At 45.2% G+C, this 15,400-nt stretch overlaps 1 protein-coding gene across 3 annotated transcripts in view; it reads right to left on the minus strand.

Moving 5' to 3' along the window:
• Positions 1 to 15,400, minus strand: part of LOC117605659 (uncharacterized) — a 240,116-nt gene that overhangs the window by 148,760 nt on the left and 75,956 nt on the right. For all 3 annotated transcript variants that reach the window (XR_013063443.1, XM_034327219.2, XM_034327220.2), the window contains exon 3: positions 12,076 to 12,165. Coding sequence is in view for 2 of the 3 variants with exons in the window: in XM_034327219.2 (XP_034183110.1) it covers positions 12,076 to 12,165 (90 nt within the window). In the remaining variant the exon portion in view is untranslated. The remainder of the gene's footprint in view (positions 1 to 12,075; positions 12,166 to 15,400) is intronic.

Genomic DNA, 15,400 nt, shown 5'->3' on the forward strand with positions numbered 1-15,400 from the left:
TATAGATATGGCGCCGGTGTATCAGACGTTGGCCGACGATATGCCGAAGAAAAGCCGATTAAAACGGCCAACGAGCGGCGTTTTTCAGCGTCGGTGCCGGTGCCGCGTAGAAAGAGTTGGGATCCTCTATAAGGAAGCACGGGCCTCGACGCCAAGCGGACAATGAGCGTGTGCCGCACTGGAAATGACATTTCACCGGCTACGAGCTGGATCGAAGGAGCGTCGATCGAGGCTACCAGCGAGGGAACGAGACGACGACACGCCAATAAGAAGTATCGGCTCGTTATTGCTACCTGGCGAACGAGGATGTTTAAAGATCGTGACTTCTGTCGGCCGCCGACAGCTTTACGAATCTCTAACCTGCGAATTTCCGCGATGCGCACCGCGGACACTCTTCGCTTCTTGTAACTTAGAAATTTACCTCGCTCCTTGCCTATTTATATAAATTCAACGAGCGAGAATCTTTGAAGCGAACCGTACGCCGCTCACGGCTATCAGGTGCCGTTTCTTTCCACGCGGAATAAAGACATTACTGTTTACCCCCGGACCGCGGATCCTGGAAAGAGATGCAATTTTAATTTAATCTTGCATTTCTTATTATTTTCATTTCCGAAATTTTATATTGCTCTTTTAAAAATTATTCTTTCAATATATGGATCTCTTTTGTTCAACCCTTGGACGACGGACCAGAGAGAGAGCCACAGTTTTAATTTAATCTTGCGTTCCATATTATTTTCTAAATTTTATATTATTCTTTAAAAATTCTTCTTCTTTAGAATGCAGTTCAATACGTATTCACAAATTCAAATGAATTATAAATCTATCACATTATAACTAATAAACAGAAAATGTAAATCAAGGTTCTCTTAATTGCATCATGAACGAAGCATTAATAATCAAAGGCTAATTAACTCATGCTCAATCAATAACCGCCGACATAAAAAAAAATGTTAAATTATGCTTTGAAATAGCAGCCAGACAACTGAAAGTAGCAATACTGTCCTCGTGCGTACTCCTTATTTGTCCACGATGATGATTCCACCGGCGAACACATTGCTCCTAACAATTTCAAACACCATGGATCGAGACCAAGCACCATAGACGAATAATAGAAGCTAACGATTACTCTATCCAAGAATTCAATTATAATCCGGTAGTCCTCTATCGCGTTGATCAATCAAACGTTAATGAAGTCACGTCCAAGATCGGTAGGATCTTGTTACAGTGGTACCTACGCGTTAGGCATCTGGATACAAGTGTCTAGTCGATTTTTTACGATAAATCAACCTAACGAGAAAACATTTCAACCTTTCTCGCGTGATCAACCAATAAGGTCGAACGAGGATCGAATATTAAACCTCGTTTCTTCGCTGCTGAATTCGCGGATAATCACCAAGATTAATTCGATAACAGAGGCAACAGCAACGATACATCGGTTCCATTTACGTTGTTCTAGGCAAATCGACTCGAATGAAAGTTCAGCATAATGCAAGGCTGCTGGTCAACCGATAATCATGTACTGTTTATTCAAATGAATTCCACACCGCCTGGACTTGGTTCAATATTTATCCTATCCCGGCTCGATTGTCGCCGAACTAATAATCACATCGTTATGATACGACAACTAGATCTGATCTATTACCAATATTATTCTTAGAATACGTATCACGGTAGCTAGTATCGAATTCCGACCAAACTATGTATGACTGAAAACCTTTCGTTTATCCTCGATAGCATGCTATCGCTCATAATTACACTTACGAAAAAATAAAAGAACAATAACGTTTAGAATAATCGTGGAATAAGGGCGGAATGCGGGGTTCGCTATGATCGAGGTCCGTTTCCATTTTATTTACGAGGCAGGCAGCATCGCTTCGGGAACGTTTCAACGAACGAACGGTTCACCGTCGTAACAGTATTCGCTGGTACAAATTAAGTGCCTTTCTTCCGATAATAAACGTCCGTGGGTAATTTAAAGATTTAGAAATTGTGCCGCTACCGCGAACAGGATTGAACGAACAACGTCGTCCATTCTTCCGATGGATTCATCTCTACCGTAATTCGCGTGTCGTCCGCTTCCTAGCTTGCTCATTTCTCGTCGCGTTCCATTAGCGAGCAGGGTCCCTCGTGCCCCACAGCGAAACTCATCGCAAACACGCGTTCTATGTGCACTGCTGACGTCCGGATGAAGCATCGTCGTGCCGACATAATTAAACGTTCCGAGATTGTTATCCGATATTGCCAATAACCTGTGTAGATCCGATACGACACTGACAAATAACCGTATTGATTCGTTCCTGCCTGCGCACCGAGCACGCTTTCGATTCTCGATTAATTAACGAGGATTTCGAGAATCTCGCTGAGGATTCCACGGTGTCCGTCGAATTGTATCGACGACGACAACGTGGAAATCGTTCCCTTCGATCGAACCTTTCCTACACGAGCAGATCGCTCGGACGTCGAACTATTTCACCGTGAGATAGGATCTACGGAAATGCCGAGGGGGAGCACGGCCTATCTTCGGTTACGATTCTCACTGGAATCAGTCAGTGCTCACGGTTGGCACGAAGTCGGATTCTAGATATCACGGTTCGTTATCTCATCTAACTTCGCGGTGGTCGATCGTTACGTGATCATTACCCGGTCACCGGGTCATTGCCAGGATCGCTTAGATCCCAATGATAGCGTTGCGATCGGGGCTCAATTAAAAGCGTAGCACAGCAACGGCAGCCTCCATTCAACGGAGAAAGAAAGAGAAAATTAGCTGCTTCGGTGGAGTATCGCTTGCATGGCACAGTGATTTCGCGGAATTAACTCGAGCATGAATTTTAACCCTACGGAAATCGAGGTATTAAAATTCACCCCGATTGTCCATTTCAAAAGAAATGTATACCGGTTTGAAAATATTTATAAAAAGATTCTGTATATACGTGTTTGTAGGATTAGCTACGATCTGCGCATGATTAAAGCAGTCGCGATAGCGGTGATCAATACCAGTCGTTCGCTTTCTCGACGATCGAACGGAGACACACGCGACAATTTTCGTAGCCGCGACAAGTGAGCTGAGAATACTAGCTACACGTCGAGAGGATTATGAAAAATAGAAAGCACCGTGATTTCTCCAAATAGAAACGCCATTTAGGCTGGCCTCGTTCGAAGATCGCGCGAAAACGGTTGATTAACGAAAACGTTCGATAAAATGGCGACGCGCGAAGCGGGATTCGTTCGTTCCCGTGGTTGCTCGAAAAATCAGCGGGCAAATATTTAACGAGCCGGTCTGTTCGGTCGAGTGGAAACGAAAACACCGGACTTCCACGCTAGATATCCGTCTATTTCACGGCGCGTCCAGAACTGTCAATCACCTAATTTGGGGATCGTTCGTCGAAGAAGCGGCCACGGGATCGCGTAATTGCAGGCTTGTCGATTCACCAGGCCCAGTCGAGGTCGAATAAACACACGGGAATCACATCCGTGTCCACAGATACATTTAATCCAATGATGGTATTTAATTACAGACCATCATCCTTCTCGGTGATTAATCGATCGACGGAAAGGTGCCACGGCCGGGAGGATTTCGGTTCGACGCTACATGGAACTTGCAATTAACGCGATGAATCGGTACGCTGTAATTCGAAAGGCAACTCGCACAATGCTGTACGACATCATAATCGCTGGCGGATTTCACCTCGCTCCTGTTTAGCATCCAAACCAAACCTGTTTTAGACCGAACGATATATTAAACGCTGGGAAAATATAGGAACCTCGCTTTTTCTTGGATTATCGACAAATTTTTTACAGAAATTCGTAACAATTATCGTCCCGTTGCAAGAGGACGTCTCTCTTCGATGGTGTACTAACGAGAGTATAAATAAGACGATTTCTAGCAGAGGCACTGATACTTTATACAAAGACAAACGAAGTCTAGAAACGGGAAGCCCGATGCTAATCGTGGTCCAAGAGTTGCTGAACCGAACAAGGCGAGGCGTCGTGACGTGTGTTTACGACGCAGGGGGCAGCAATTCGATCAGTACGAGTCATAGGCGATGGACAATAAATCATGCCCGACTCGTCCAGTCGCGATCCGAATCGGGATGGGAAGGTACTACATCCATTACAGAAGGGGAAAAGTAATTTTGGAGGAAGATAAAGACGTCGGCAAGACGCGGGCAAATTGTCGCCGACAATGAACGCGCGAACGAAACTAGTTTCGCTTAATTGACGGCCTCCTCCTTGTCGATGACGTAAAACGAAATTTTCAGTGTAAATTATAGAACCGGTTCCGTTACTTTTTCTTTTCCTTTCCTCTCTTGATTTTCGAGCTAGAAGGACTGGTTCGATCGATTGTGAATAACCCGAAATGAAATCGAAATAAATTTTTACTTTAAACTCTTATCGTTAGAAATTTTATCAGTAGAACAATTAATAAATTATTATTTTACACCGCTTAGCTGCCCTACAAATATAATAAATCGAGCTATGCTCAATCGTCGCCTCCTCGACTTCTCCTTTGCGAGGAGATTAAGGGAGAATATTTTTCGTTGTTTTTCAAAAAGACGCCACAATTCGCGAACAGACGCGAAGACAAAAGCGAGCGATCGTGTTAATAAATGAATTATTATTTTACACCGCTTAATCGGTGGGTCATCGATGGGCCACGCATAAAATGATATAAAATCGCATGGCTGTTAACCAAGAAGCGTTACGTCTCGCGACGTTATCGTTGATCACTTATTGACTTAGTCGTACCGTAAGCTCGATTTACAACTAGAGTGGACGAGTACGCCTCCGTACGCTATGATCGTGTGTGCACACGTTTGAAGAAAGAATATTTTGTCACGACCGATCGTTACCGCGGCAATCGACAAGCCTTAGGCGAACAGGACGTGTTTGTCTGTGGATAGCGGTGAATCGGCAATCACGTAGCACTTTTTTCCCTGCCAACGATGGTCCGTGACGCGACGCCGGGATGGCACATCGTCAATTGACCCCGACCAGCCGTCCAGCATCTCGAAACGGAACAAGTGAAATCAAGCAGACGTGGCGGCGTTTGCATATCGGCTCCTTTCTCTAGCAACGTCTAATTCGCGCGTTCGATGGAATTCATACAACGATCGGTACGGTATGATTTAGCTAGGAAAGGCAATAAAAGCCGCGGCGTGGCGCGGCGTGGCGGCAGTGGAAGAGGACAACGCTCGCGGCTTAAACCGGGTACGGTACTCCAACAACGATCAACGCCACGGTGGCAGATGTTACGACTGTGAGCTAGCCTGCGAGCGACTGACTCGACATATTTCGTAAGAGAGGAAAAAATGACGCGTTTTATGCGCCACCTTCCTCTTCCTCGTGGCAACGAGTACTTACCACGCTAACCGGGACAAATGGTGGCCGAGGGATCTTCAGGAAACGGATTGAACGCCTCGCTCGTCGACCAGATGCGGTTCGCCTCAAGTGCACCAATCGAATTTACCGGTCGTCCTTTGAGAAAAAACCGCGCACCGACGACGCGACGTCTCGAAACGCATCGACGCGTCGGTTTGAAAACACCCTTGGTACACTGGAATCTTTACGATGGGAATGGACCTATTATGCTCTACTCTAACACGATTTATTCGCTTTCTCATCGTGAAAAAAAGCCAATTTAGTCTCTCAGATTCTATTCACGTTTCACAGACTTCGACTGAATCACAATTATAATACGTATAACATGTTCATTGATAATGCACAAAAAATCCTACAAAAATAAACACGAGAACAGATAAGATTGCGCGTTCTATTTCTCTTCGGCTCGTAATAATTCATAAAGCAAAGTGTATCTGGAACACCTTATGCATATATAACTGGAACTGGTACGTTCCAGATTTATCTTCCAGAAATTTGCGGTAGAATTTTAGACATCTCCAGCTTAATCTATTATACAAGATGGACCGATAAAAATTAACTTGTTGTATATCTTCCAAATTGTAAGAACTGAAGAAAAAACTATCGCGTAGGGTTGTTTTAGATTTCTGAAGATCAATCTTTGAATAAGGAAATGAAAAGTTTAACGATGGATCGAAGGACGAATCTGGTGCGTGAATTCACGAGCACGATGGGCGAGGAAAGTAGAGGCGATCGTGGTCAGGGCAAACACAGGGGCTCCGCGATCATCCACGTGCAGGTATGCGCGCGAGCAGCAAAGATCATCATCGATCGAGAATCCGTGGGCCGCGTGTGAATCGTCGGAGTTATGCCTTCGACAAAAGCCACCGGAGTGGCTCGACAAAGCAATTCCGTCTGTGGAGGCACAATCGAACGAGAGACGCGCCTCGTTCCGACGTGTTTCGCAGAGGTGCCCTCCTCCTCTCGTAAAGTGGGCAACACGCGTTCAGCTGGAGCGCGAGCGAGCTCGCCAACGTCCGTGAGAAAGAAACCAAGCAACTGAAATGGCCGTGTTTATACGTGCGTTAAAGTCGGCAAATATATGCGACGACTCAACCACCTACTATTCACGTGCGAATCTCAAAATAAGTATCCACTCGTCCAGCCGATGCGTTCGATTATTTATCGAACTATTGAATGTAGAAGAAAATGTTTGATTTAGAATACTGTGATGAAGGAAATAAATTCATTGAAAGATTGATACGATGTCGATTTTAATGCAACTTCGATGCACTATAGAAGCCCATAAATTTTAATCAAGGATATTATTTAATCAATTTCAATAATTAACCATACAAATTTAATCGTAAACCTGTGTACGGGAACGCAAACATGTACACTATGACGAGCACGTCGATGTGGCCACACCTCGCCGCGGCAGGCTGGTCGACATGTAAATTCGTAGATGTAAAACTCTCAACCGCGAGCCACGCGAAACGATAAAGAATGCGTTGGTGAAGCCAGAGTGGCGTCACGATAAAATACCATTGGTGAAAACCTCGACCAGGTGGATCCCCAAACCCGTGTCCTGCTAGTGAATTCGATTCCAAAATATCTATATTTGACTAACGGTTTAGAAAGCCATAGCAAGGAATATACACCTGATTAGAATTTTGACGAATTAATTAATTATTCTTCCCTGATCGACAAATCAATATAATTAACGAGGAGTACTCAAATATATCTCCGACTTGGAAAACTGAAAGCAAGAGGTAATCAGAGATTAGAAACTTCGTCCGATTAGAATTTTTGATTAATTAATTAATCCTCTCCAACCGACAGATCGATATAATTAACGAGGAGTATTCAAATATATCTTCGATTTGAAAAACTGAAGGCAAGAGATAATCGGAGATTAGAAACTTCACCCGATTAGAATTTCAGATGTCGGTTTACAGGAGGATTCACGTTTAACGCGTCCGTCGAACATATTACTCTTCCCGTTATCGCGGTCGGCATGCTGGCAGGACCTTCCAAGCAGGATGATGCATCGTGCGCATCATGCAAACGCTTTCCAAGCTCGCCAACCTCCCCGCGCTCTGGCAATCGCATAGACAAGTGCCGACAATAGATATTCCGCAACGCCCACGTTAGCGGGAGACAAAGGCCTGAATGGCCGGCAGATGCACGCTCTGCGCCGACGTCGTAATGCAGCGACGTCCGTCGATTTAGAACGCAACGATGCGCCCGTACGTACGTACCTATGTCCATACCGTGTGTACGTTCGTTTATTCGTTCTTCGTGACGAAGGTGCGGTACGTAACAGCACGAACGCGAATCGTACACCGTCCCCTGCGTCTCCGCGTTCTCCACGGCTCGCCGTGTGCGTCAACCAGCTTGCACGTACGTACGCTCGAGGTTACGTAATTCGGAGAAGAGCACGCGGCCGGAGGAGCGACCGGTGACGACACCTTCGTCGGAGAGAAGAGAAAGAGATCCGGGAGTGTCCACTTCACGGAGGTAGACCACAGCCCAGCCCACGTTCCACGATCGACCGACGTTTCTACGATCAGAGATTCTCTTTCTGTTATACGGAAATTTTTCTTTACTCCATTCTAATTAGAGATCGAGGATCATCGGACAAACGAAAGCGCGCGACAATGGATTTTCGGAGGAAAAAGCGAAACAATTTCTAGATTTTATAGAGCTTTGGAATGAAATCGATGAATTTCTTACACCGCAAGATTCCATAACGAATCCTGAACGTAGCGAGAGGACAACTAGCAGTCTAGTCGGTTCAGTTCATAAATGGAACGAAGCAGCTTCTCGACGCTCCCGCGAATTATTTACGAGCTATAAACGCGATGGAATGGTTGGTTTCTCCGATGATTTCGAAAAAATTCAAACGATCGACCTGATAACAGCGGACGAAGAACGGTTCTGGCTATGGAAACGGCCAGCTCGTCCAGGAGGATCGCGTGGGCGGCTATTTGCCTATTTACCCACATCCGATGGGAAATCGAAATTAGAAATCAGAGAGATGTAGGTGCTGATTTCTAGTATCCATCCAGCCACGTGAAATCATGCTGATCGTCGATCGTCGAGCATCATAAATTCTGTTCAACCAGCAACAACGGACGATGGCGACTTTTGCGCCTGTCCCAGTTTCCATATTTCTGCTCGATTCTGCACTCCATCTGCATCGCTATTAACACGATTGCGTGACTGGTGTTTGCAATAAAATCTCGATTCATCGATTCCGTACGAAGAAATTCATTCGGGTACACATGAAACATAGACCAGAAGACTCACTTCCTTCAAATTTGAATTTCGATGAAAGAAAAATCAACCCAACTCGCATTCCGTTAGATGAAGCAAACGCAAGAAATTATTATTTCATAAGCCATCCACCAAAAATCCCAAAGTGTCTAAACAGGAAAGACATTCGAAAAAGGCGAAACACTCTCCAGCTAAACGTACCTGTTTACCCAACCGGCGAAGTCATTAAATCACTCGAATCCAGCAATATATTCGAGCATCGAGGATATCTCTAACGAGCCTGTCTCCATCGTCCGGCTCGCATCGAGCAGGAAAATCCGACAAGCAATCAAACGACGAAAGATTCCACGGTTAGCGCAAGGAAGGGGGCGGGTAGGTAGCATCGAAGCACGATGACCACGATGGAATCCACGACTATCGGAAGCGATCACGAAATCTTCGGGCAATAATTCAGCCCCTGGCCCCTCGCCACCTCCTGTCCTACCGTTCGACAACGATGTTCTCGTAGACTTCGGCAGAGGAGCACGCTGCCGTCGCCGCATCGTTGAACAGTTAATGCGCGCATAATACGTGCACGGCAGAACGGCCGGAACCAGGGGGGACGGGTATTGTTACTAGTTTAGGTACCGTTATTTTCTTGCAGTTGACAGAAATTCCTTAAAGTACAAAGGTGAGCCTGCTATCGACGAATCTACCGGGTTTCACGGGAAAAACCGCGGATCTTGACCCCTCACGAAGCCACCTACAACGTGCCCATGATTTCAATGTATGGAATTTCCTTAAGCGGCTCCCGGTAAACTGATTTGCATTGTTTATACTCGAAGAAGGGGATAATTTACGTAATTCGTGACGTTTCGCGATACAAACGATCAGCGATACTGTCAGAGGATCGACACGTCGCGTAAAAAAAGAAAAAGAAAGCGAAACGTTCCCGCGGTCTAAATTTCCCAGACCAGAGGCGTCTAATTACCAGACGGCGATGGCGGAAAGGAATTAAAACGTAAACGTCAAACGCGAAAAAGATAGGTAACAAGGTAGCAATGTATCTCTTCTGGGCCGCGAACTCTTTACACACAATTACGTGTACCAGGTGAACCGAGAGAGAGAAATATTACGTCGTGGCCGGTGCATAGAGTATGCAGTTACCGGTAGTCGCGGTAATATCGCATCGCGAACAGCCGCCAGAGAAGAAGAGGATGGTCGAGATTAGTTCCGATTGCTCGTGCACCGCGGAGTTATAGAAGGGTTGCCCGCCTCGGCCAGCCATCGATCCCGGCTACCGGCTTCTGCCCGTTAATGAGTCATGTTTAATTGGCGTGGGAAGCCCGTGGCTACGTCCACGTAACGGAATTGAACTGTACCCGATGCAACAGTGGCTTGCTTGCAACGTAAATATACCACCGGCTGTCCGCCACAGATCGACCTTAGATGCTTCTGGACACTGAATGGCAAATAATCGAACGAAAGAAATCTTAACGAGAGGTGTCTCGATAAGAGTCTGAAGAATAAAAATATTTAAATCGCGACGCAGTTTCGCAAGTGGTAAGGACGTTCTTATTCCAGACACGGCCGGACTGGAAGCCGCTTTTCGAAAGAATCCACAGCTCTACGGCTACCTTGACGACAGCCAGGCATTCAGCATCAAATCGCGATTTCTCAGACGGCAAAGATTTAACGCGGCTGCGTTCACCGATGCAACTACAACGGGTACGAAGCAGAAACGTTGTGACGCGCGCGGCAGATGGTACGCGACGGACAGGCCATTTCAAAGGATTACTGTTACGCACGAGTTCCTAGAGACTGCTGTCAGGCCAGGCCTAACTACACCGGTATGCAAATAAACGACATCGGTCGGGACGCGTTAAAAAACGCACAATAAGCTTGCAACCCGCGCCACCGAGCATTGTCTCCAGTCTAATCACGACTGCGGTGCATTTACGAGCCACCGGTTAGACGGACGTAGCCTCCGAACGTAGAGGCTACCTTTTCCGAGAGGCGGTTCTCGTATTCTTTGCGTTACTGTGCCACGTAGTAATATGTATCGCGAATACCAACACCAGTCACACCCATCGGAGAGCCCGACCCTGTGGGTGGCGCCACGTACCCGTGAATAAGTCCTACGAATCGCTTGTAAGCCCATCCGTCCGCTCTGAATATTCGCCAAAGAACAATACCTTCTTTCTCATCTTTCCTTTATTTCGTAACCTTGCAAAACAATTTCCAAGAATGAAACGAGAAGGATCATCTTTTAAAAGATTTTCAAGTCTTTAAACACCGAAACTCTCGTACCATCGTCCAGTTCGAACGGATCGGCAAAAAAGAAAGTATAAGAACGACGAATGAAATAGTCGCAAGAAAGTGTCAAGGTATCCAGTAGCCAGGTTCATTGGCGTACTTCGAGATCCATGTACGATCGCATAGCTAAATCGACACCTCGCCATGGAGTCGGCGCTAATCGTCTCTCCCCGTGTGACGTGCCGACATACCGTGGTTCTTGCTAACAACCCTGACGCTCCCTATTAGTAGCCCCATATATATAAGTGTATAAGGAACACTGACGCGTCCGCGCAGCCGGCTGGCATCACGATTCGGGTGCCATCACGTACCGCACGGAATCGAGCGGGTTTCCATTCGCGGCCAATCGACACGAGCTTCTATTCGGATCGATATCGATCGCTGATCGTGATCGCGAGCGGTAAACAAATGGAGATACCCTTGCAAATAGACGCGTCGTGAGAGGGAAAAAATCGAATAGACACTTTGCGAAATGGTTTCAATGAAATGGAGTTCGATCTAAACGGATGGGAATAAGATCGCCATCTCTTTCATGTTCGAAGCATCTTGGAATGCTTGGAAATCTTTTTTTAATATTCCACTTTTACTTTATAAAGGAATTTTGTAATGTTTTTAACCTAAGTCTCTCTCATCTTTAAATAAATAATTCATTAACGTATTAGTATTGAATTCGAAACTCCTATGATTTCTAGATAGATTACAGATTATTCAGCTCCTACCGTGACAAGCTTGAGACGATCGAGCATTATTATTAAAGCTGCAGACCCTTCTTAGCGAACCGATACCAGACGCAACGGAAACCGGTCTTTAATGTGTGCACCAATTAGATTTGTAACCCAGAATTCAAACTCAAATCTACCGTTTATCAGATCACTGTTCTGTCAATCAAGCTGTTCGAGTCATCGAATTCCTCCTCTCTAACGTCTGAGCGTCACCTATCGGTCTAACGTATGTAGATAAACATTTGTACGCAAATGGTGCTCTGTTCGCATGCAAGTACATTGCAAGTGCATTCATATTGAATACGTCGTAATCTGTCTACAAATATTACGATTATTCTGCTGATAAGATGGTTAACCGTTTTCATAAACGACTATAGAATGTACAGAAAAATTGAGAAAAATAGAAGAAAATCTGACATACCTCCCTAGACGTTGGTGCCCCCAGGAAGCAGGGGCTGTCCGGGCGGCGGGGCGCACTGGCCCACCGCTTGCTCGAGAGCTCGCTCTCATCCTGAAACAATAAACGTGACCTGTAATTAGACAAGACGAAGGTAAAGGTGATAGGCGGCCAGGCTTGATGAGCGCTATTATAGCAATCGTAATGGACCCCTTGGAAACCAAATTGCTGTTCGCAGAAAATTAGCGAGAACAATGGAAGGGGGACGTCAGTGGGTAAACTTTAGTTGCACCATGTTGTTCGCAAAAATTCAAAGATCCATTTCGATTCTGCTAACGCAACACCTAGCCAAAGAAGAATGCATTACGTCATGCTGAATAAAAAAAGCACGCAAATAATGTGAATAAAATATGATTTAATTGGCGTTTTAAAGAGCGACGGTCAATCGAATGGATCGAACAGAGTAAAATTTGAAATTGCATCGAATTTATTCGCGTGTAAATTTTCAACTTTCGCTGCGCCGCGTTTTCTGATAAGGATGGCATAAAAATTGCAACGTATATCCCGTGTCGTTTTACGACCACGATATTCCGCGCTTTTTTCCCCCCGCTCGTCGACGTGGCTCGCGCTGTGTGGCCAGACAAATAAACGCACTCACTCGCGGCAGGAAAGTACGAGCGAGCGTTGAATCGAGCGCAATTTTCCGGCGGCGCCGACGCGAATCGATGCGACTGCAAACGGCTCGTAGAATTGCATTTCGCGACACGATTAAGCCAACGCTCATACGACCGGCACGGCCGGGAAACAGCAGGGGCGCTCTAATGGATCAATTACACCAGTCATTTGGAGTGAAACGAAAGAAATGGTCGCCGAGAAATGGTGGTAGGCTCGAAGGTACGCTGCAGTGGAATAATTAAGATCGCATCGCGCTGCGGTGTCAACGTAAATCGTTTCCTCCGCGAGAACTCGCGAAGGATTTTCATAGAATTCGCGAGGAAATGAAATATATATATGTTACCGGCAATGTATAAAAGACAGGCATTGTATAGAACTCCTAGTCTGTACGGCGTTTGTATTTCTCACAAAAATAAAACTTGAAAAGAGAGTCATGAAAAGGTGTTCGTTAAAAATACATAAATGAAAAAAGAAAATACCACGCGACATTAGAAACGTCATCAGCGAGAGTATTTTATACTTCTGGTATTGCATAGAATGCCTAGGAAATGTGTGAAATATTAATCTATTAATATACATTCTTACTCGAAAGTGTTTCTAAGAAAATAAAGATTTATTTTTTATATAATATCACTATTTTTTTCTCGTGCTATCAGTTACGCGATATCGCAAGTATCGCTGTAATTTCCAATCAATTACATCGACTAACAAGAATATTACAGTCTTATGTAAGCAGAATTTAAAGACTCATAGTAGTGTTCTCCATCGAGCAGTGAACTTGCAGAATCAACAAGAGATTGCTTTATTAAGAAAATTCAAGTGTTTTCAATTCGATTGAAACAAACGTATTACAAGCTAATGTCTCGGTACGAGACAAAACCATAAAATATTGTCAGGTGTCGCAACCGCAATAAAGTCTAGTAAGAAACACGTCACGCTCCGCCTTCTTTGTGCAATCACTTCGATAATGCTCAATTAATGAGCATTATCTTCGATTCGAGACGTCAAGTTTACGATCACCACTCGCCACTATGGACCGATCCCCGCTGACGATCGTAAAATTAACGAGAAACGATCCAGAGGCGTCGTTAACAGGGTGAAAATCCATTGCCTACGTTCATTATCTTTGCCCATATTCTGGCAGCTTGATGCGTTATTATCCTCGCGTTATTATTACATATTGCATTATTACGCAGCCAGTTGCAACAAGTATTACCGATGTTACGTTTACTTTCGCTAGATTTCTCCTATTTCCCGTAATACCTCGAGATTACCGCTGAAATTGAATCGGCTCCTTTGGACACGGAGCCCCGAGCGATAACGAGCCCAAACATAGGTGTGTTTCCCGTCGAAATACATCAATTGTAGCCGAGATCAATTTGTTTTTTAGCTTTAGAAATGAAGAAAATAATTTTATATCGAAAAACCAGTGATTGCTTTATATCCTATCATAAGCTATTTTCTAATTTAATAAAGACCATGCATTTTGTAATAGTTTGTTTATAAAGATGTCACGATTTTTATCCCGGAATCACGTAAACGTAAAACAGAGCCAGGCGAACTCATTGGTTTCGCAACGATAAAGTAATTCTACGAGCTACAAGGTAGAATCGCAGCTCGATGGCAAGGCACTCGTGCGAGCGGGTGCGATTAAATGCAAATGAGAAAGCGATAAAAATAGCCCGTTCGACAGGAAAATTCCTAATTAACGAGCGGTGGAACGGACGAGCTGCCTCTTAATTATTATCAGCGAACGTGGATGCTCGATCTACATTTATGAACGCGGGCATAAACGCGAGCCGATCGAATCGGTCTACAGTCTACACGATACGGAGGCGTGCACGCATGCTTCTCCTCGGCCTTCCTCTCGTTCCCACGCCGTCTTTAACTCGCTAATGGATTAGAGAGCTTTCAAAAGCTCCGTCAACTCGGGTAAAAGTCTTCTACCCGTGTCTAATCCATTCTGTTCATCGCGTTACGCCAATCGTCCGGACGATTAATTACAAAACTTTCGGTCATAAAAACAACGATATGGAAAGTGATTTGCGCCGCAAGCAGATAGATGTACGCCGCGTCTCCTCCCCGACAGCCAACCGGGCCCGGCTTTGGAATAATGTATGAAATCATCGACGAATGCGAGCGCGTCCGCTTGCGCCCATTCTCCATATGCAGCTTGTAGCTGTAAGGAGGTGAAACGCTTACGTAACACGGGGCATTAGCGGAATATTTATAACGTTAATCGTCGAACCGGGCTGATTACGCGCTCGATGCACGTTGCGATCGAAAGGACAATCCCCGTTAATCCGATCTCGCCCCCAATCTTCGCACGTTTCTTCGAACCAACGTTTTGACGATTTTCCATCGTTCGAGACGTGTTCGTGTCCGATACCCTTCACGTTTGAACGAGATTTAACCCGATACCTTACCATAAACGTCAATCCGCTGTCGAATATTAAGAGGAAGAATCTGTTTGTCGCCTGGGTGGCTTTTTTCATGAAAAAGAAATTGGTTGTTCTACACTTGCATAGCTAACGGGCGCAGAAGTTCCAATAAGAAGCTCTTCAATCGCAACGATTTATACCGGATACTGGTAATATCCCGAACAGAAATATGGAATGCGAGAGGCTACCGTGCAGCAACGCTCGGGTCATTCAATGAAGGAAAACAATGGGGG

This window comes from Osmia lignaria, chromosome 14 (assembly GCF_051020975.1).
Source record: "Osmia lignaria lignaria isolate PbOS001 chromosome 14, iyOsmLign1, whole genome shotgun sequence".
NCBI lineage: Eukaryota > Metazoa > Arthropoda > Insecta > Hymenoptera > Megachilidae > Osmia > Osmia lignaria.